At 38.7% G+C, this 23,706-nt stretch overlaps 2 protein-coding genes across 3 annotated transcripts in view; both read left to right on the top strand.

Annotated features, from left to right (window-relative positions):
* LOC100995139 (amphiphysin) overlaps window positions 1-23,706 on the top strand; it is a 246,390-nt gene that overhangs the window by 199,617 nt on the left and 23,067 nt on the right. Inside the window, exons 14-17 of one of the 2 annotated variants that reach the window (XM_003812226.4) lie at window positions 763-786; window positions 3,640-3,672; window positions 8,111-8,167; window positions 12,635-12,760. In XM_003812226.4, coding sequence (XP_003812274.2) covers window positions 763-786; window positions 3,640-3,672; window positions 8,111-8,167; window positions 12,635-12,760 — 240 coding nt within the window. The remainder of the gene's footprint in view (window positions 1-762; window positions 787-3,639; window positions 3,673-8,110; window positions 8,168-12,634; window positions 12,761-23,706) is intronic. The other variant, XM_003812227.4, reaches the window with a different exon arrangement.
* On the top strand, window positions 797-3,630 carry LOC117980927 (uncharacterized). The gene has a single exon (XM_034963958.2). It carries the CDS (start codon window positions 991-993, stop codon window positions 2,818-2,820), a length of 1,830 nt encoding a protein of 609 aa, XP_034819849.2. The 5' UTR covers window positions 797-990; the 3' UTR covers window positions 2,821-3,630.

The following is a 23,706-nucleotide window of genomic DNA, read 5'->3' as shown; positions in this document are numbered from 1 at the left end:
TTATTCCAATATTTTATATCTTTAGTGGAACTGTAACACATTTTCCTTCCCTAGCTGGGAGGGTATGGAGAGGGTGAAGGTATCGTCTAAAAAGAGCTTTTGAACATTTCAGAGGACAAACTTGCTAGGAATGGTAGCGATATCAAAATGCAAAACAACAGCTTTCTGAACATAATTGCTCACAGCTATTAATCTTCTCAACTTTGCAAGATTTTTTCATTATGTGGAGAAAATGGCTGCTAATTTGGGGGAATGACATAAAGAGAACTCTGCAGGCAGTCAGACTGGTTAATATCAGACCATTCTCCATCTGAACACCCATCTCAAAGACAGAGCCAAGTATAGGATGAGTTTGGGGAATATTTTCTTCTGATACTGTGTCAAAGTGTGTGCTACTGTGTAATTTCTTGACCTCTAGTGCTTGATCTTATTCCGATGTTCTCAAACTCGCTTATGTGTTTGAAACTTAGCATTTCAGAGTCTGCTAAAGCAGAAGTCATATACTAGCCATAAAACATCCTTGCTGATGCTAGAAAGTGAAAGAGGCTTTCTTTGTGTTTCAGTTGTGCCTTTTCTATGGTGGTCTTAAACAATTTTGGAACAAAAATCATTCCTATCACAAAACAAGTTGTAAAATTTGTTCCTAAACCAGTAAAAGCTATAGCCTTCAGCAGAATGTTGACTCTAGACAGCATAGGATTTTATTGTGTTAGTGAATTTTCTTCTCTCGCCTTATTGTTACTATTTTCTTTACCCATACAGACAAGCACTGATTTGGTACAGCCGGTAGGTAAATATCCAGAACATTCTGGATTTTTTTGGTATTTGATATGCATTACATACATAGTATATTTTCTAGAATGAACTGTTTCCCCATGGCATTGCTAGTCATGGATTTAAACCTTAAGCCAATGAATGTAATCACTTTCCAGTTTGGTTTTACTGGTGCTACTCGCCTGAAGAGCTTTGTGTTTCTCATCAAATCTTACCATGTTCTGTTTCATCTTTTGTTTTTGTTTTTTTTCCTTTGCTCTTCTGCATACTTTAAAGACTGACTCTTCAGAAAGTCTTTCCTTGTGTAACCTGATCATGGAGGAAACTCCAGACAGTGGGTTGGCCAAAGAAATTCAAAGATCTCAAAATGATATAGGTGCATTTACTTGGGGCCCTGACGCTAGTACAGACAGGGTCAGCCAAGAAATTACCTCAGGTGGGTTTGGAGAAGACTCTGCATGTCCCTCCGAAACAGAGCAAGACATAAGATTATCCACCAGCCTGCTTTCGTCTGCTGACTGGCCCACTGTAGCTGAAGAGAGTGAGCATGCCCCGGGGCCAGCCTTTCCAGGTGGAAATGAACAACTGCCCCCAAAGCCTGCGCCGGAGGCTGGAGTTGCCATTGCTGCTTGTGTGGAGATGGAGCAGCTGTATGACCCACTTGACTCAGACATGCCAGCCATGGACACAGCTGGCCTGTTCAAAGAAAGTCATGAAGATATGAAGAAGTCAGATGAAGAGGAAGAGAAACAGAAGATAGAAGATTCTCTGTGGTCAGGTGTGGAGGCGTGTCAAAAGGTAGACACTGGAGCTATTGATATCAAGACACTAGAAGGTACAGAGGAATTTGAAGAGAAAGCATGTGAAAGGACAGGAAACAGAGTGGTAGAACTTCTTAATACCATAGGAAAGGAAGACCATAAGACCTTAAAAATTAATGAAGTGGAAACTAGAAAAGATCTAAGAGCAGGGTATAAGGAAAGTACAAACACCAATGAAAATTATTTTGAGAAAACTGACCTATTAGAAAAGGACATGGAAGGAGGAGATATGGCAAAAGAACTTAGTGACAGAGACCAAGGTCTACATGATGGAATTCAAAAGGTAATCAATAATTGTGGAATGATAGAAGGCTTTGGAGCCAAACCTGCCAATCACCCAGATATCTTGAATCCATCTCTCCAGACCTACTCTGTATCTAATATTGAAGATGGCAGCCCTGAGGGATGGGATTTGACTAGAAAAGACATAAAGAAAAATGCAATAGACACTCCCAACCATGATATGATATTTTACCCAGCACAAGACAGTACAGATGCTGAAGAAATTCAGTGTGAGACTGTGTTAAATGCTCTTGTAGGTGACAGGGATAAAAATCAGGCTGTTTTATCAATAAAACTTGAAGTAGAAGCTCAGTCTAGGACTGACCTTAATTATTCTCTGGGAAGAGATGCAAACAGAAGAGATTTATGTTCATGTAAGGCAGAAAGTTCACTAATAGAAGGGTCTGAAAGAACAGTAACTGAGAACCGTAGTCATACTGTTAACTTGCCAAGAATTGCAGAGATAGACTCTTGGGGAACAGATCCAGGTCAAATCTGGCAGCCAAGCTTGGATTCAGCAATGAATAATTTGGATATAACAGGATTCTCTGGTATACCAGATGGCCAAGCAAGTGGATTTGCCAGTTGTCTGGATTCTATTAACCACTGGCCTATCAGAGATACAGAAGGCTTAGATAATAGCTGGACACATTTAGATGTAGTTGAGCACAAGGAAGAACTGAAGGTGGACTTACTAGCAGGTGATTGTAGGGAACAAGCCATTGCTAGCTGCTGGGAACAAAGCCAGGAGATAGCAAGACCATTGATTTTGGGGACCTCCTGGAATGCTAGCACTGAGAGTTCTGCTAGTTCCCGAGACCAGGACATCAACAACTCAGATTTATCTGAAGATGAAATTGCTAACCAGAGATATGGATTGTTGTACCAAGAAATAGAGGCTGACAAAGATGAGGTACTTACCCTGGTCTGTAGCATAGACTAGCCAAAGACTTCTGTAGGTTCTGTTTTTCCTCATGTCTGTCACCTACTTCATTATCCATCACTATCTTCTAGGAGGCCTGATCTCTCTAACAGATTGTCATGTACTTCTTGAAATCTGTGCAAACCAAACACAAATAGGTTGACCAAAAAAAAAAAAAAAAAGCAGCAGCATCAACAACAACAAAAAGAACCCAACAACATAGACACATACACACAAAGCAGAATGATTGTGTTGGGAATTAATGACAGTCTATGTTACCATCTCATTTTCTGAGTTTATTCTCCCTACTTTCACTTTTAGTATGCAGGTACTAAAAATGTGCTAAACCAAGAGCAGCACAGACTAATTTACTGTTCCTGAAGTGGTTCCGCTCCAAAAAGAACACACGAAATGTTTCAACCCAGGGCCACTGAAACTGTAAAATATCATAATTGCTGTTCATCAAAATGATGCATTGTAGAAACACTGGAAAAGTTTCTTCCAGATTCTGTCAATGGCCTGAAAAACAAGCAATTTAACTCCTAATGGCCCTTTTCTGGAATCATCTTCTCATTATAGAGAAAGTGGGTTTTGGTTGGCACCAAGCAATAATGCAGCAGCAATAATTGTAAAATTAACCTTTCTTTTTTTTGTCAGCCTATTTAAAATCATACAGTGTGGCCTTTGCATTTCCTAAGTTCTTTCATGCACAGCAACCTTTTGTATTATTTTAAAACTTGTGATAGTCTTTACTTTCCAACTTGTCTAATGGATATTTACTGGTCCTACAAAAATGATAACGAAAAATAATAACACAATCTGATTTTTGTTTCTGTTTAGGCTTCTGGTGGTTCATTTAATGGATTCACACAGGTAAGGAATCTATTTTCTTACAGGATCCATCTGCTGAGAATGATGCACATTTTTTTCAATGTGGTTTGGTTCTCTGTGCCACTAGTATAGCATAATGATTAAGAATATCAGCACAAAATTGGACCCCACTACTTACAGACTGAGTAATGGAAACAGAATAGTAGCAACATTGTATGATTATTTGAAGATTAAATGAGATATGCAACAGAGTGTTTAGCCCACACACTAAGTTCTCCCTGACTTTAGTTTAGCTTTTATTAGTATGATTAGCTATACCATGGGCTTCTACCTTCTACCGATTCCTCTACTAGAAATTAGAAGTTGTTCTGATCTGAGAGATCCACTGGATTCAGCTGTTCTAAAGAAGAGCTAGGATTGTTTTGAACTAATGAGATGGATCTTTAGAAAATGTGAGAGGGTTTTAGGAGCTTCCTTCTAGAGATTCCTATAGGAGCCACACTGCACAGAGCCTTACCTCTTCAGCAGTTCTCCAGGAAGGAGCTGTTGGAAGATCAGAAACCATATGCTGGTTGTGTCCAATAAGGCAGTATTTTTCTTGAGAGTCTGTGAAAGAGAAACCACAAGATGAACTGTCCCATTAGGACAGTGTATGTGTATGTCCCAACAGGTAGGCAGGTGTAACCTGTGTAAAAGGCCGGCCACATGGCTCTCAGGCTCCTGGATCAGTTCTGACAACCTCTTCAATGGAGACCTCAAACAGGCTTGTCTGTGATGCCTGCTTTGTCTCAGAATGTCAGACATGCACAGTTTCTAATAATTTAGCATTTAGAATTCTCTAAATACATATTCATAATATATTCATAAATAGAATTCTGTATTTAAAGGTTTCATTATTTTCCCATGTTACCTGTAAAAAGATAAAAACCCACTGATATTCCCACATCCAAATACAGATACACACAAATACAAAGAGAGACGTTAATGCATCTCTTCCATCTTCAGAAAATTCCTTTGAAAGGTTATGATAGGCTCTGTCATCAATTTCTCATTCTTTTCAGGTTTGTATTTCCATCAGAGTTATTAATGCACATAATTTTAAAAGTAACAACTTTTATAAGGGCTTTTATTTTAAAACTTCAGACCATCATACACTCCCTTCATTTCCTGTTTCTTAGAGGTAAATAGTTTCACTTCCTTCAACAAATTCTCTGTTTCCGCCCTATATGTGTGCATGGGTTTCTTATAATGCTGCTTCTTGATTTCTAAAGTATTATCTATTGACTCATCTCTCTGGAAGGTGAAGACTTAAAGTATTTGCCACCTCCTACCCACCCAATTCGCCCCCTCTTCTGCTTCCTGCCCTTCCTCTGATAGAGTTCCATCAAAGCCATCCAGGCAATCTGTGGTAATGTAATAGTGATGAAAATGCTATTAACAGCCAAGTCATGAATTTCACATTTTGTTTCATGCCAATTTTTTGTTTTCCTTTGTGGTAATAATTATGGGTCTAATTTATTTGCCTTTTGATTGATATGCTTAGTTTTCTAGGTACTTATCACATACTCAACCCCATACTCTGTAGTTATACAAATCTCCTATTTTGCTGAAAACACTAGACATTCAATCAGTTTCATCTTCTTGAAGAAATTGCCTATCTGTCCTCCTCTTCTGGGCTGCTGTGGTCTGAACTGGGTACTCTATGACTGTGACTTGCTGTAGAGCTGTTCTCACTGGCTCTTCCATCCTTTTGGTCATGGGGACTGCCTTCACCTCTCTTTCCTGTCCTTCCACTGTTTTCTGATGCAAGTTTCCTCATTTGTGGTTTAATCATTCATTTGGGTGGAGCACAACCTCCAGTAGCTTTCTGAAAAAAGTGTATACACGGAAGGTGTATATTTGTGACCTTACACATCTGAACATGTCCTACGTATATATTCATATACTGGACTGCTAGTTTGGGTATTATATTCGAAGCTGTAAATCATTTTCCCTTATTATTTTAAAGCCATCGCTCCACTCAATCCTACCACCTAGTGTTGCCTTCAAGAAACTGTCATTTTGATTCTTGATATTTTGTAAGAAACCTGCTTCCTCTCCTCATTCTTTCTCTCTATCTCCCTCCTCCTACCTCTTTCATCTTCCTTTTCTCTCTTTCTCTCTGGAACTTTGTAGCATCTTCTTTTTGCTTCAGTGTTTCTGAAATGTTTCAATGATGGGCTATGGTCTGAGTCTCTTTTCATCCACTGTATAAGCCTTTTTAATCTCAAAATTTATGGGTTTTGGTTTGGGAGAATTTTAAAAAAATATTTCATGGCTTTATATTTTTTTCCTTTGTTCTCTCATTCCATAACACTTCTATTTTTCATATTTTAACTTCCTGACTAGTATTCTATTATTTTTTCTTTGCTGTTTCCTTTTCTCTGTTGTCTTTCTCTACTTTCTCTGCCAACTATTCTAACAGGTTTTTCACTCCTATAATTTTTTCAATTTCCAATAACTCTTTTTGTTTACTGCATATTTATTTTCCAATAGCATCTTCTTCTTGTGTCATGAATGATTCTCTTCCATTATATCTCTGAAGGTATTAATAATCATTTTTGAATTATTTTTGCAAAATCTTTGTTTCTTCCTCTTGCTTAACCCTTTCTATTCCATCTCTCTTTTATATTTGAGACTTCTCAAATGTTTGGTGATCTTGACTGAATATTCATATTTAAAAGTGGGATGCTGAAAAGCTGACTGGAGCCTTGTACAGGTAGATAGAGTTCATTGACTGTGGGCATTGTTGCAGGACTTTCTGGCTTATCTTTTCTGTTGGGGAGCCACTGAAGTCAGATTCTTTAGGCTTTTTTTTTTCCTTTGGGCTGGCCAGATTTCCCAGGGAAGATTTATTTTGTCTCCTGTCTGTGAAGTTCAAGTCCGACTACTAGTGTAATGGAGGTGATTGGGGAAAAAATGGGAGCAGAATGACGAGAGAGGGGTGCATGGTCTCAATATTTATTATGTAAGTACTCAGTGCTTCTACCTTCCTGATGTGCCTGTGTGTTCCCCAGTCCAGGGACCCTGTTTCAGCCTCTATATAATTAATCTCAAGTCTTCTGCTAGGGTAAGCAAGGATGTTGCTTGGTGTTCTTAGTAGGTAAGAATATCTTGAGGTCTGATGACTTTGTAATAGACTTTTACTATTCTTCTGTTGTTACCACCACCCTCACTCCTGTTTCCTATGGCTCTTTATGCTTCTAATTTTTCACCACTGGGAGTTCTAAGGAACAAATCGGACTGATTTGCAGCATTTCTAGCATCACCTTAGGATACAGATTCTTTGATCTACCAAGTTACTACTCTTTCATCTGCTTTCCAATTTCAACATTTTGTTGATTATATCTTTCTTCTCATTCTTTTCATTCTTATAGGTTTATGCCTTAAAAATCCCTTTATTGTTGTTTAGTTTGGATTCAGGAGGTAACAGAGGCAACTGCATGTGTTCAAAACACCATCTTCAACCAAAAGGCACTGGCTCATCTTTTCTGTTAGGCATCCCCTGATGTCAATTTCTTCAGGCATTTTGTTTTTTTCCTTGAGCTGGCAGATTTCCCAGGAAAGACACCTGGGTCTCCTGTTTGGAGGGTGCAAGCCTGGCTACCAGTGTAATGAGAGATGAAGGTTCCTTTAGAGATCACTTTTCCTTTAGATTTCCTCCAGCTTGATTTGTTTAGGTCAATGAACATATTTTATGAAATGTTAACATATGGTTCATACATAACCCATAGAAGGAACACTTAAGTAATATAGTGAGATTGAATTCACAACATTTAAAAAGTTTAAATTTTGGAGCTTCAACCACTAACTTCTGATTTGATATCAACGGCCAGAAGAGAAGCTGTGGACTAAAGATGCCCCTGAAGCCAGTGGCCTTTGTTTAATGACTCTCATAGTATTCTGCTAGCAGAGACTTATATTTAGAATAACTATTATTAAAACTTACTTTTGCATGTTTTGACTTAATGATTTAAAATAAAAGGGGACTTGAACATGTTTAAAATAATATTTATTAAGCCAGGCATGGTGGCTCCCACCTGTAATCCTAGCACTCTGGGAGGCCAAGCTCGGCAGTTTGCTTGAGCCCAGAAATTCGAGACCAGCTTGGGCAACATGATGAAACCCTGTCTATACAAAAAAATGCAAAAATTAGCCAGGCGTGGTGATGTGCGCCTGTACTTCTAGCTACTCAGGAGGCTGAGGTAGATCGCCTGAGCCCAGGGAGGTGGAGAATGCGGTGAGCATGATCATACCACTATACTCCAGCCTGGGGAACAGAGGAGACCCTTTCTCAAAAAGAAAATTAGATAGATAGAGTGTCGATAAATAGATAGATGGATAGATAGATAGATAGATAGATAGATAGGCAGACACAATTGATGGTAGCTAATTTAAATATCTTTAAAAAACATCTTCTATTTTTATCCTTGATTTTTAGCCCCAGGATACTTCATTATTCACAATGCAGACAGACCAGAGTATGATCTGCAACTTGGTAAGTTGATTTGGGTTTGTGCTCTCAGGAAGTTGTTAGTTATCACTGAATGTTCTAAAGCTGATCATTCTAGGCTGTCTAGAGTTTGAATATCCAGAATGTGGCTTCTGGATCCTGTACTTTTCTAGAAAACAGGAGAGAATGTGTCTGTAAAACCTCAGTGTGACTTTGTATTTGGTTATTTCTATTCACACAGGCACAGTCATTCCAGCAAAAACTAGTCTCCTAATTATGAACCCCAGCAGAACACAGTGAATCCATTAAAGACATGTATATTTCCATGTGAATATAACTTAAGTTCCAGTATTTAAAGTGAAATTGCCTCAAGAATTCATGCTTCAAAATAAATCCTTGTTTGTTTCTTGAACCTGAAACTACCCCATTTATCATCTCATCCCTCCACTTTGTGAGAGGTAGAAAGCAGTAATGCATAGTAGAGTTGTGATTCCTAATTTGATACCAAATGAGGAGAGAGAAAAGCTTAGTTAGGGGATGAGTAAGAAACAGAAATAGTTACTCCTGGCGTTAGAGGAGATTCTTAAAAGATCAGTGTTGCAGTTATGATGGGAAACATTTTTAGCAACAGCTTAAAGCTTACTAGTAAAGATGAATGAAGAGACCTTAAGAGATATCACTTTTGAGCATGTCATTGCTACACTTCAGAGGATTTGGGCTCTTTGAGGACTAGTTCATGAGGGTTATTTGTAGCACTATGGTTTTCTCATGAGAATAGTGCATACTTATCCCAGCTCCTGCCTTTCATATTGGATGCTTGGAATTGAGATTAAATAGAATGATTTCTTTTAAACTATTTTAAGTAAGGAATTCTCTTCTGGAAAGTTTGTCTTCAAGGCTGGTTTGATATATTTGCAAAGACAGGTGTGTCTCTCATACCTTGTCAATAGATTGTCACACTTTTGCCTTTTGGGCAACCAGCTGAAAGGCAGAGTCTCTCTGGCCTGCAAATAAATATTTAAATGTTTCAAATACAAATTATACTTGTGTTAGTAATGGAGCCAGTGAAACTCATTCTTCATGTTCATTGGTGATTCTCCAGCTGAGTGATGGAGATGGAGAATGGAATTTTTAATTATCAATCATGAATGGTTTATGAGAAATGGAGAAATACCAGTATAAAAGGAAAGGCAATTGGTTATAATTAAACTCACACCTACTACACGGATGCAAAAGATTCAGGTCTAGAATTCAGTGGTTTTTAAGTTTCAGTGAACCTTTCCCCTATCATCCATGGCTGGTCCTAGGAGCTTCCATGCTTGTCTTTCTCTTCTGTTTGTATGTATTCTCTGAAGCAGACATCTTGCCCCTTCTTTCCATGGGGAACTTAGCTTTGTCATGTTCAGCATTGCAAATGCTGCTAACCTTGGTCCTGCCCTCTGATCTAGGAAATCACAGTGAACTGATGTCTCCCAGTGAGTCGTGATTGTACACGATTTCCCAGGAGCAAGAAAACATCCGTGTTTGGCTCATTGACTATTCTGAGTGAGGTAGGGGGTGAAGTTGGTAATCAGCTGTACATCTCCCAGCCTGCATCATACAGCCCCGCAGGACATCTTTTGAGTACAGGTTTAAACCCTTTTGAATCAGTAACTCTTGCTCAGGGCTCAGGGTTGCCTCTAAAGCCCTTTGGAGTTCTCACTAAATTAGCTCTCTCAGGATTGGAGAAACTGGATACAAGGCCACATTGGATGTGACTAGACTTCTGCCCCTGCTGTCCCAACCCATCTCCTCTTCCTCTGTATTGACCCGCCTTTCATCTTATCACAAAGGATACCAGAAAAGGTGCTGCAAGGCTACACTCCTCATTTTATTCTAAAGGAAGAATTGGTTTATGGTCCTCAGAGTTAAACCATTGTGGCATCTGCTGCCACCAATATCTGTAAAGGATGTACCTCTTCTCTGAGTGTGTAATGACTGCTACTGAAGCAAACAATAGGAAATCATTCTCAGCACTCCAAAATAGGTGTGGCATGGGATCAACCCATTTGCAATGTCTTTCAAGGGAGGCATCTTGTAGGAAAAACAGTGAAGGTAGGGCACAATTCCCACAGGACTATATTAAATCTCTCCACAAGCGGTTGCTCACATTTTATCTTTGCTTTTCCCTCTTTCTTGACAAAATACTTACAATTTTACATTATCTTGGAATAGAAAGGTGGCCTCTATTTCTAAATTTGGGTAGCTGATTTTATATATAACCATGCTTCATTGTTACTCATCATTTAGTGAGTTATACTATCCTCCTGGAATTTAGGTTAAGTTGTAATGCCATATTGTAAAATTTCATGTGTTATTGTCGTATGTGAAACATCTTGTGACTTGTGGGGACATAAGCAATCCTGTGTTCTCTTTATACTAGACCACAGCTGCACTGTCAAATTTCAACAAGCAAATGCAATTAGACTCATTTATAAAATCACCCTAGCTATTTATTCTTGCCTTATAAAAAATGTCAGAATTTCTTCAGACTTCTAAGAAACCCAGACTCTGGTGCAAATATTTTTTGCATTTTGAGATATCTTTGCATTTTATAAAATATATGATGTTATATTTCTTTGGCTCATGTTTTAAAACATCTCTTGGCTTCTCATCTGGCTTCGATCTTACTTCTTCCATAGAGTAGACTCAGCTTGCAGTGAACAGCATCTGCTCGTGGATTTCTTGGTGTTTTCTCAAATTACCCTTTTATCCTTCATTGTGAAGGTCATTTGATACCAGGCTGTCATAGCAAATCACCTTGACTTCCCAAATGGTAAGATCATTCCCTGAGCACTTACAGTATCTGTTTGCTGTTATGAAAACTTGTTCCATTATGAAGATAATTCTTTTCAAACAATAAAAGTGAAGTATTTTTCCATAAAGGACTCTTGAGAGCATATTAGTGTGAATTTTATCTCATTCTTCCTTAAAAATTATGTCAGGCCACCTCTTAAAGCTGAAAAAAAGCCCATAAAAATCAAATGTCTGCACACTTGTCTACCAGTCCCTTGAATTTATTATGTCCTTTGAAAAGAATAGTCGTGTGATCCTGGCATGCATAAAAATGGAATGATTTGGTGGGAAACATAAGACAAATACTTTGTGTATTTGTCCAACACTAGGCTATTCATATTCATTTTGTATTATCTCAGCATAACTTTTCCAGCACTTCTCTGTGGAACTTGCCATGTGCACTGACTCAGATAAATGTACAGGACAAATAGAGGTGCGTTTTGATTGCTTATGGTGAGTTGGATAGAAGTTACTGATTTCTCCAATCACAGCATTAATTAGAGACTTCTTACTCCACTGGGAAATCACTTTTAAACTTTTTTTAGTTTAAGTGTTCTGGTGATAGAAAAGGATCTTATGAGCCCTCTAATGGCCATTCATTTAGTGAAAGAATCATGCTAGATAAATATGTTTATTTATATTAATAAGAATGGAAAAAGAAGGAATATTTTCAGTATTTGTAGTAACATGCATTGGCTGTGGTGCTTTTAATGGCTTGCTGTTAGTTTATATTGCTAATTTTAAAACTAAAAAGGCCTTGATCTAAGAGATGCCAGAAGCCTGATTCACCATATATGTAATTGAAATCAGGATGATGTTTATATGTCTTGTTGGGACAAAAAGACCTCACCCTGCCTACACAATTCAGGGGGTATAATTGAAACCATGGAGAATATTGCCCTGTGGTTCTTTAAACAACTATTATTTGAAATAAATGCATTACTAAGGATTTTGTTGGAGGGAGAAAGGGAAAAAGGGACTGAACAGGAATTTACAACAAGGCAGTAAAGTATCTATGATTGTAGTAGCAAATAGCCAGGTAGCTGATTCTGTTCTTCCCAGCCTTGGAAGTGGAACACTAGCTTCATGGTGACCTGTTGGGTCAAATGAATGCATTTTAGTCTGACTATTAGAATGACTCTTTGATTTTTTTGGTGCAATGCATATTCATAAAACTGAAAGGCCCTGGAACTGTGTGCCCTGCGATTTCTTCCTTACTCCTTCCCACTGGCAAATAATTGTGGGTCCTCCTAGAATCCTTTCTCTCTGTCTCTGTCTCCGTCTCTGTCTCTATCTCTGTCTCTTTCTCTCTCTCTGTCTCTGTCTCTCTCTCTCTCTGGAAAATGGCAGAACCTCTTATAGCTATCATAGGTAAGTGGGTAGTCAAAATGTTGCAAGTAAGTAAAATGGGTAGGTAAAATGGTAAGTCTTGCCTGACTTCAAGGGAAATGACAGTCTTGATGATGGTAAAGCAGAAGCTTAATAAGATTTTATTTCTAGTCTTTTCCATTCTCTAAAAGCCTATGATGGCAAATGGGGGCTTTTCTCCAGCACGGATTTCATGAAGCTAGTTGCCTATGGGATGACAAAGAAAATCTTAATTGTCCAGTATTCTGTAATGTTATCTATTTACCTGTTGAATCTTTTTCCTCTAACCCTCAAAACAAACACTCCAAGGCTGAATCTGAACAGGCTCCACCCACAGAGCCAAAAGCAGAGGAGCCTCTGGCTGCTGTCACACCTGCCGTTGGGCTGGACCTTGGAATGGACACTCGGGCTGAGGAGCCAGTGGAGGAGGCAGTGGTGAGCACCACCTCCCTCTCACTCTCCATCTGCCTCGCTGCCACAGCCATGCTCATCTCATGACCATATGCATCGCTCTCATCTTTGCCTCACTTTGGCCAAACATGCTCCATATCTGTCGTAGCTCCCAGGTTCAAATAGCCTTCATGCCTGTTCTCTTTCATTTTTTATTAAGGAAGATATCCAGATAACTGATCTTATGATCTAAAGAAAACTGTACATAGCCACAGGTATAGCACAGTAGAAGGGTTGTAGGACTTGCGAGTAATCAGACCTGTTAATGCTTTGTTCTACCTGTGACAGCTGGAGATGTGCCTTTATTAGGGAACTTGCATGTGATAAACAGAATAATAACTTTGTTCATTGTGTGTACATATTGATTACTTACAATATTAGTTTCATAGGTTGGTTAAGGTCCAATGAGGTGTTGAAATCCCATATCACAACTCCATGAATCTGTAAGGATTCCTATGTGCACCACCATTTGCTCACAATTAAGTCTGCCGATGACTCTTATAATAATACGGACCTTGAGGATGTTTTGTTTTTGTGCTGGGATGGGGATCCATTTGTCTGCCTGGAAACCTGCTCTTACCCTAATCCATGCAGCCATAAAGAACACCACATTGCAAACTGGGCTGAGCTCTGATATGTACCAAGTAGAACTGGACATTGTAATACCCATGAAAGTGTAGAGTACAAAATACCCATGGCGAGTGAAAAGTCATTTATTTATGAAATGCAGAAAAATGTCTTCCAACAATTTCAATCAGGATACCATTTACCCTTCATAGACTGTACAAATAGGAAAAACAATTTCTCTATTACCAAAAATAACATTCCCTAGATTAGATACCTAGAGAAATGAGTCTTACTTCATGTCGTTGGTGCCTTAAGTCATTTTACAGGGAAAATGGTAGGTCATCTGTCACACCAACAGTTCATTAATCAAGTAGAAAAATAAATAATAGTGCAAGATAGTAATGGAAAATACTTAAAGCTGGACTGAATCTCTCCTAGAGGCATTGCTTGCAGGGACTTTAGACCAGGGAGTGCTGTGTCCAGGGCCACTCCCAGATTCACTGGAGATTTCAGCAAGTCCATGCAGACAGTGCTTTTTCACTTGGTGTCCAATGGTGATCTGTCTACTCACCTTAGCTTTAAGATTATTTAAATAACAAAGGAAGGGAAAAATGGAGTTTAATTTTTCGTTACTATTATAATTAAGAAGATAATTTATTTTTAAAGGAATGTGGATGATGCCAGGGAGTTAAAAATATATTGATTTAGGTTTTGAGGGAAATTGTTTCGATTCTGAAAAAGCTCTCATCAAATCCTTATTTTGAACAGCAGCACCAACTTCATCTTCACCAATGTTTTAAAACTAGTTCATTGATTTTATGCCCAAGACTATTCAGTGTAAGGCTTAATGCCATCATGCCCATGAGCAGGGGCAGCATTGGATGTTGTGCAATAGATTGGAAATGTGGAATAGACAAGCTACTGTGTTCAATAGGGTTGAATGTTGATTCTCTGTGATCCCTTCTAAGAGTGTCATGTTCATATACCTCCCACACCCATCCTCATTTCAACAAACCGATCTAAGTAGGCTTTTGTTTTTTTCAGAATCCAGGTTTATGGTTTTCCAGTGGACAATATTAGTGGCCACCAATTATTAAGTACCTACTATGTAATAGCTACTATATATATATATATATATATATATATATGCATATGTTTGATAATCGTTTAAGGGTAATATGAAAAATATTCAACACCCTGTGGCACAGGCACCAACCATCACTCAAACCAGCTTCCCTCATGTTGGGTAAGCAGCTGTTTGGAAGAATGCTTCATTCTGAAAATACCTTTTCTCCTGAAGCTCATAGGTGAACTGTAGAGAATCAAAAATTTTGATTCCTTGTAAAATATAAGGCAATTTACAGTCTAATGAAGGATTCAGGCACTTCCTGAGATCCACAGGTGATGCAAGAATCATAAGTGCAGAGCTCACAGTGTGATCTACGCTTTCCACAGAGAAAAAATTCAAGTTCATTTCTCCATATGGACTGAAAAATAATAGTAACAATGTTAACTAAGAGGAGACAGTTTACAGCAATTCAGTTTGCCTAATAGTCATCAGTAGTGGCTGCCTTCCATGTTTTTAACATGGACATACTTGGATGAAATCAATTTTTCCCCTCATTCTCCCTTCTCCTTAGGAAAATAGAATCAGATAAAATGTATTTTTGTTTCCTAAAGAAGATTTATAGCTTCTTCCTTCTGGTCATAATAATCTAACATAATATTAGGGTTATATTTCTCTGGAGAAAGGTCTATTAGGTTGCTAGATACGTGGTATTTAGTTGTAAAAACAAAAACCCACATTGTGTCCCTAGCATTAATTAATTGGCTGGCTGTGGTTGTCATCAGTCAGTGTTGAGTTGACATGACCTTTTGAGGTAATCCCTTTCACTACTGAAATGTCACCATAATTATTAGTTCAAGTTTTGACAGAATGCATTTCATCTGAGATGAAGTTTGTGATTGTTCTGGTTTTTTTGTTGTTTTTTTTTTTTGTAAAGAGGCACGTATAATTTCAAACATGGGAAATTTTAACGGTGTTTCCGAAAGAAACCTAGGGCTTTTAAGAAAAGTTTAATTATTACATTTTTGTTTGTTGTTTTATTTCTCATATAGCTAGTATTGTCTTCAGTTTTTCCCAACAACATCAAATTTTACTAGTATGTCTACAGGATGCATTTAAAAAAAGCAACACTCTTGTCTTTACTTTTCCAGATGTTTCTATGTTATGTAAATAATGAAAATATTTGTTAGAAAAAAAATGATTTGGGGCCAGGTGCGGTGGCTCACGCCTGTAATCCCAGCACTTTGGGAGGGCAAGGTAGGCAAATCACATGAGGTCAGAAGTTCAAGACCAGCCTGGCCAACATGATGAAACCCCATCTCTACAAAAATACAAAAATTAGCCTGGCATGATGGCAGGTGCCTGTAATCCCAGCTACTTGGGAGGCTGAGGCAGGAGAATCGCTTGAACCCGGAAGGCAGAGGTGCAGTGAGCTGAGATCTTAACCATTGCACTCCAACCAGGGCGACAGAGTGAGACTCTGTCTCAAAAAAAAAAAAAAATTCAATATGATTTCAATATTCGTTTCAATATGTGTTAGAGAATGAGGTTGCAAAGCAGGTAAAGATGAGCACAGAGCCAATTCATAATGTATTATTTGGTTACAATTAATTATGGTTAGATTTTTACCCACATTTATTCCATTTTTTTCTAAAGAGCCCCCTTCTAATTTTCTCTAAATTTCTGTCAGTGCCTGTATTTTGCTTAAATTATGTGAATTATACCAGCGTTCTTTTTTGCCTATTATTTTTTCAAAATAATGCCGTGTAATTAAATTTAGAGTTAGCATAGTTTTTAGAACATATAAATGTAAGGAAGACTGTGGTAAAGACGTTTTTAGAATTGTTGGGGAATCCTGGATTATGAAACATTATTGACCCATTATTCTGGGGACAACTTTGGTTTTTGCTGTGTTTTGTTTTTTAAAAATTTTACCACTTAACTTGTCAAGACCAATTTAAACCAACAAATATATACATATCAGAATTGCCAGACTATAGTCTATCAACTTCATCTTGCTAGAATATTTCTGTCTGCACAGAATGCGTGTGCTCACTTCCTCTTTTACTCAGTTGACAGATATATTTGAGTCCTCTGTAGGTGTCAGGCTCTGTTCTGGATCTGGAGAATACAGGGATGTGGTAAATAGATATGGCTCCTGCCTCCTAGTTTCCACAGACTGGTGGTTGAGATGCACGTTACACAGAGGTTGAGGTGTCCTTCAGTGACACTCATGTTCACGGGAAACAGCATTTGGGTTTTCTCCTTTTGCAGAGTAAACATGAGAGCTAGCGTTTCCCCTGTGCCTCTAGATATGATCTCCCAGTATGTCAGAAGAAGACATTGAAGATCAGAGGAAGCCAGGAAGCTTGAATTATTGTCTGCCCTTATTAACATAGAATGATCTTCCAACTCCAAGTGCTCACACTGAAGCATGCTTTAAGATGTCAAGAAACATACATATGTATTTATTTTTCTTTTTTTTATGAGAACCTTGGAGATGGATGTTCCTGTTTACCTTTCTTAGAAAAAAAAAATCACAGAATTGGTTATTTTCTGAGTTTGATTGTATTCCTATTCCCATTAGCAAATAGTTACATTTTCAATGCCCCTCAAACTAAACAAGTGTCTGTTTCTCTCTTGTTCATGATACCAAGCACACAGCAGAGTGCATAATCCATGCCCATCAAATTCCAAGGCATTGATTTGTTAGTTGGTTGACACTGTAGTCTTGGGGTCCTTAAAGGGGCTGCAGTTTGATTTCTTAAAGTATAAATATGTATATGGTCATTTTCCTTCTCTTTTTTTTTCATTCAGATACTTTGGCTTTTTTATATTTAGGAAAAGCAAGCCAGTTATTATGATCAAAAGCAATGTCAGTTTTTTCGTTCTGCCCCACAGCTCTGTGACACCTAAGCCCCACTTACCTCAAATATAAAATGGAGTTAATAATAATCACCTTAAAAGTTTCCTATGAGGGCTTAGAAATAATACATGTTGTCAGTTTCAGCATCTGTCACGCAGAGGTTATTAGTTAATGACAGTTTGGTGATATCATTATTGTTATCATCGTCATGAAAAGGTGGTGAGAAGCAAATAAGCAGAAGCAGGTGAAATATGTACTCTGGGGAGGAGAAAGCAGCAGAGGCAAAGATAACAGCCCCCTCTTCCAGTGTTGCCTCATGTCAGAAATGGCAATGGACCCAGTCCCTGTTAGATCTCCATCAACGCAAATTTCCATGTGGTTCCCAAACAAGCTGTGTCCCATCAAAATTCTTTGTCCTTTCTAAGAAGACTTTCCCTTTTCCAGGCACCTTCATACTCAGTGAATGAATGGGGAATTTTTCTATCTTCATTGCCCAGGAGATGTGAGTATTCAGAGAACTGGCAGTGCCCTCTCAGCTGCGTCCTCCTTCAATGTGGTTGTAGAAGGAAAAAGAAGGGCAGATGATCTACAAACATGATACATCCAAATCTGATACAAGTAACTGAACCTAGATCTTTCTCTCTGTCTTTGCAGGAAGTCATAGGGAAGAGATAAAATTAGCCAAGAATAAAGTGAAAGTAACAACACAGTGATCAGTTCCCCCAACCTAACAGAGCAGGTTGATCTGGGTTTGTAGGTGGCCATCTCTGAAATATGGGGCCACTGCTGTTTTGAGATGTGGCTGATATTAAGTATTCATTAACCACCTACCAACTGCTAGTAGTGGCATCTTCCCTGCCTTCTGGAGTGTGATTTCCAAAGCCCCATCTCAAACAGGGCCAAGTGAGACTTTTTAATAAATGTCATTATTTATTCAGAGTGTTGTTATAAATCTATGTGAACATGAACTCAGGATTCAGGTTGTTCTTCCACTATTGAGGAGCCATTTTTAAGTGATAGATGCCCGGTGACTTTTAAGTATTACTTTTGGCATGTACTTTTCTTCTGAGGTGAAATTCACATAAAATAAAATTAACCATTTTCAAGTAACAATTAACTGGCACTTAGTACATTCACAGTGTTGTACAATCATCACCTCTATCTCGTTCCAAAACATTTTCATCACCTCAAATCACAGCCCCATAGCCATTAAGCAGTGACTCCCATCTTCCCCTCCCCAGGCGCTTGGTACCTGCCAATCTGCTATGGATTTATCTATTCTGGAGAGCTGATGTAAATGGAATCATACAACACATGATTATAAGATGGTTTTGTGTCTGCCTTGGTGTATACTTTTTGTCACATACTAAATCTAGAGCTTTAGCTTGATATATTTAATGTGACTAGTTATCATTAGCTTCAGGATAAGAAACTCTTATTCTCTCTTCTGAATATGTATTGGGCCCAATTCATAATCCCTCATTGAAACCATTCCTGGTCATCAACACAATTGGGTAGCCTATGTAAGACCAGACCCATTCAGATGTTAAAAAGACAACTCTGTTGAGATAATAAAGCCCCACCCCAGTATGAAGCCCAGTCCCACCCCAGAAATCAGAATTTAGACCTACAAGAGCCTTACAGATGTGTTCTACTTACTGGCTCACTCCTCTTCCCCTACTGGTGGCAGTGTTGGGATTTCTTTTGTCCATGGATAATATGGAACCAACCCCCTAGACCATGTGTGCTGAGTTCTCATTCACTTCTTGCCTGTTCCTGTTCTGTCCATCCCTCACCTCCAGGATAGAAAGGCCCTTGCATGAATCCCTCCTGCTAGCCCTCCATAGACATGAGCTGGACCTTAAACATGATCAGGAAAAAGTGCTTGATTTGAGATCAGAGATCCCTTCCTTTTCCCCAGCAAGTTGCCTTGTGTTCCAGCATCGGTGCTCAAGCAGCTCAGATACTGCCTTTGAGGACTACTGTGTGTGTCCTGAAATGAAGGAGTATGATCAAAGAGAGTAAGGTGATAGTAAAGAAGGCCATACTGTGATAAGAGATACTAGGGAGCAGTAGCACTGTCATGCATTCTCTCACAGCAGTCCCGTGAAATAGGATTATTTAGGCATCAGGTCCCTCATTTTACAGATTAAGAAAACGGACACAAAGAGATTAATTGATTAACCAAGATCACACACCTAGAAAGTAGTGACATGTGATTCAAATCCTGGTATTTTAAGCCATAGCTGTCTATCTCCTGACTACTCCAGATGCTTTTAAAAAGAGGAGGTTTTATAAAAATATATTTATCAACACATCTCATATCACATCTAACTAAAGCCGTTAGGGTCACAACTTAGGGTCCAAGTGGACACAAAGACTTCCCACAACGAATGCTTAGACTTGATGGATGTTCCTGGTTTGTGGCTGAGGAGTTGAAATGAAACAGAAACTCTGTGCAGCCTCAACCTTGAGCTTCTCAGAGGTAATGTGTGTCCTAATCCTCCACTTTGGCAGCAAAGCAAATTTCAAAGGGGATGTATTTGAAAGACCTTGAATTAGGAATATGGGGAACTAACTGCATGGTCAACCAGTGAAGTGGCCTTAGGGAAATCATTTTACCCTCTGTGCCAGTTTTCTCATTCTTCCTTTAAGAGGGTTGTACATTATAACCTCTTCCTGCTCCCCCAAAATCAAAATGTATTACTTTAAAAATTCCTTGTAGTAACAATTGTTTGTAGTAACAAGAGCACCCTGTTTTTATGGCTTTTTTCCAGCCTCTGTTTGCTAGGCCATCGGGATGACATATCATTGTGGAGTGGCTTTTACTTACTAATGCCATGGCCAGTTCAAAGGCTGTGAACTCAGAGGTTGGCAGTCAGGCCTTCCAAGTGCGACTTTCTGCTGCCTGCCCCTCCTCAAGCTTCAGGCCCCACACTGCCATCTGGGTTGGGTCCCAGGTTGCACAGTGAGATATATGTCGTGCTTGACAGGGTCAGGTTTGGGAGTTTTGCCAACAAAGTGTAATGACATTCAGGTGATTTGCAGATCACTGTTTCTCAGTCTAGTCTCTGGGTATGTCTGGCAGCCTTCCCTCTGCCTTCTGCCAACCTGAGCCTGGGCCTGCTTAGGAGAAGGCAGTTTGAGGTGTAACAGCAGGCACCTTACATATCATTCAAAGATGACATAGCCAGCCATAGAAAAATGCTTATTGTACCATAAATGTGTCTTCCTTAAGCAATCTCTTTAACAAACTATTTGCAATCCCCATTGAAGCTGTCCACGGTGGCTCCTCCAAAAACTAGTATGTGCTTATCTCCTCATCTCTGAGAGAGAACAATACATGGTATTTACGTTTGCATTAAAAGATAAGTCCCCTTTTCCTATCCACTTCTCCCCTACGCGTTGCGGATAAATCACTAATTAAACTTTAAATACTGATCTGTATTATTATTGGATATTCTGACACAAACTTAAAGGCCAAATTAACCAAAAATTCATTAACTTTGGGATCTCTGTAGAAGACTTTAATTTTTGAAGAAAGTGATGGAGCTAGGTCTAACAGACGTTGCCATGGCAACAGTGCTGCCTGCAGTTGAGTTGCTCTGGGACCCGGCTGCTGAGGGTTCATGATAGGACTGCAGGCAATACCAGGAGAGCAGATTGAAAAAGATGATTGAGCTGAAGGTTGTGAGGGGGACACCACTAAATTCCTTTATTAGAAAAAAAGCGCATAAATGTGTCAAATGAAATTTGCGGTATCAAGTGCCAGCTTTGAAAGGAACGCTACTAGGGACCCGGGGTACCATGGGAGAGCTTGCCCCTACAGTCACACTGAAGGAAAATTATGACCTGAATTGTTTTAAATATAGTTCACGTGAAGAGATTTACCAGTCACCAGCCTGTGCCATAGTCCAATCATCTTCTATTTGGGGCCATAATGAGGATCTGGATACCCTACCTACCTCTTGGGCTTTTCTTTAAAATGGATTCTGAAGAAAATGCTGTATTTTCATTAAAATGCCAAGGAACTTCAGACAAGTCAAGAGCTCAAGTTGGATCTAGAATTAGGATGGGCAAGAAAAGGCAATGGTGCCCTGCAGCCAGGATTCCCGCTGTATTTATCCTCCTTTGTTACTTTTCCCCATGAGTTTACACAGCTAGGCCCAAAGGGACTTCCTCCAGCTCCATAGCAAATTAGTGGAAGAGTCAAAACTAAAACCCAATCTCTAGTCTATCTCTAGTGCTGCTTCTACTTTATAATAGTTCCTCCCTTCTAAAATGAGAACATTGGGCCCTATGGTCCTTCCAGCCATGGGATCAGATTAATCTCTAACTTGTGAACATAGCTATCAATGAAACTTCTAAATGTTCTCAGTTGTAGTTCTGTAGTGCAATGGATCAACTGGTCATCTTTTCCACTTTTCCAGCCTGTACATAACTTAATGATGAAATCTACAGGACAAAAATGAAATCTATAGAACAAATACAGGACAAAATAATGTAGAATAATAAAGTAGGCAAAAGTAATGTAGAGAAATTCTTTTTTTTTTTTTTTTTGTGATGGAGTCTCGCTCTGTCACCCAGGCTGAAGTGCAGTGGCGCAATCTCGGCTCACTGCAAGCTCCACCTCCCAGGTTCACGCCATTCCCCTGCCTCAGCCTCTCCGAGTAGCTGGGACTACAGGCACCCACCACCACGCCCGGCTAATTTTTTGTATCTTTAGTAGAGATGGGGTTTGACCATGTTAGCCAGGATGGTCTCGATCTCCTGACCTCGTGATCCACCCACCTCGGCCTCCCAAAGTGCTGGGATTACAAGTATGAGCCACTGCGCCCGGCCTGAGTAATGTAGAGAAATTCTATCAAACCAAACTCTTCTTGATATCTTTTTATTGTATAATTTGCTATTGATTAAGAGGCATTTTGTGATATGTTTGCTTTGATGCCCAGATAGGATGTGTACATGAATAAAGAAAAAAATTTATAATCTATGCATCTCACTTTAAAGAGTAGCATTCCAACAATTTAAGTGAATGTATCAACTGTTTATAAGAATACACTCACATTCTTTGTCAAACATCACTTGGGAACCAAAGATTATTTAGGAGGACTCAGAATTTCTGTGGAACTCCCTTACTTGAGAGGTGTGTGGTGTTCTTGGTTATGGGATGGTGTGAGAAAACACAGAATTTAGAGTTAGACAGACTGTTTCAGTCCTTGTTTACTGACTAGGTGAGTTACTTAAACTTGAAGTACTAGTTAATTTTTCTTGAAAATGGGGGAATATTTAATAGGGTTGTTGGAAGAATAATGTATAATAAATGTAAACCACCTGAGATACAGTGTGGAAAATTGTAAATTCATGATAAATATCCATTTCCCCCTCAGTCTACAGAATGTGCATATATCAAAACTGTCAAGCAGAAACCTGCTTATGAATGAGAATCAGAATTATTATTCTCCATCTTTGGGGTAAATCAGTAAGCCTTGAATTCAGTGGTCCTGTAGTCAAATGTCTCTGTAAGAGCAAATGCCAGGAAGTTGGCTGTTCTCTAACTGTAGTATAAAGTGTTCCATAGCCATGGAAGAATATCATTTGGCTAAAATTTAAAATATATATGTCTTTATTCTGTACTTATGGCTTGTATAATTTACCTTAGTGTATATTTAATTTTTTAAATTTTTTTAATTAAAAATTTTTAAATTTTATTTTAGATCCAGAGGGTACATGTGCAGGTTTATTATATGGTTATATTGTGCGATGGTAAGACTTGGGCTTCTATTAAACCATCACCCAAATAGTGAACTTTATACCCAATAGATAATTTTCCAACCTTCAGCCTCCTCTCCGTCTCCACTTTTGGAGCTCCAATGCCTATTATTTCCATCTTTATGTCAATGTGTATCCACTGGTTAGTTTCTACTCAAAAGTGAGAACATGTAGTGTTCTCACTTTTATAGGGAGAAAGAGAGAGAGAGAGAGAGAGATTTTCCCTAATAGACTCCTCTCTCTCTGTCTCTCTCTCTATCTCTCTCTATATAGATAGATAGCTAGATAGATATAGTTAGATACAGATATATCTCTATATCTATCTATCTATATCTATCTATAGATATATAGATATATATATAGAGAGAGTAATTGCTGGATGCTAGATAGATAGATATAGATAGATATATCTCTATAGCTATCTATCTATGTCTATATTTTATATATATATACACACACACACACACACACATATATATATATAGAGAGAGAGAGAGAGAGAGAGGAGTCTATTAGGGAAAATTGGCTTATGCAATTACAAGGCAAAGTCCCACGATTGGCCATCTGCAAACTGGGGACAGAGAGAAACCAGTAGCAAGGCTCAGCCTAAGTCTGAAAGCTTTAAACCAGGGAAGCTGACAATGAAGCTCTGTGTGATGC

This window comes from Pan paniscus, chromosome 6 (assembly GCF_029289425.2).
Source record: "Pan paniscus chromosome 6, NHGRI_mPanPan1-v2.0_pri, whole genome shotgun sequence".
Taxonomy (NCBI): domain Eukaryota; kingdom Metazoa; phylum Chordata; class Mammalia; order Primates; family Hominidae; genus Pan; species Pan paniscus.
Note: the sequence above shows the minus strand (reverse complement) of the source record. Positions and strands in the feature narration are given on the sequence as shown.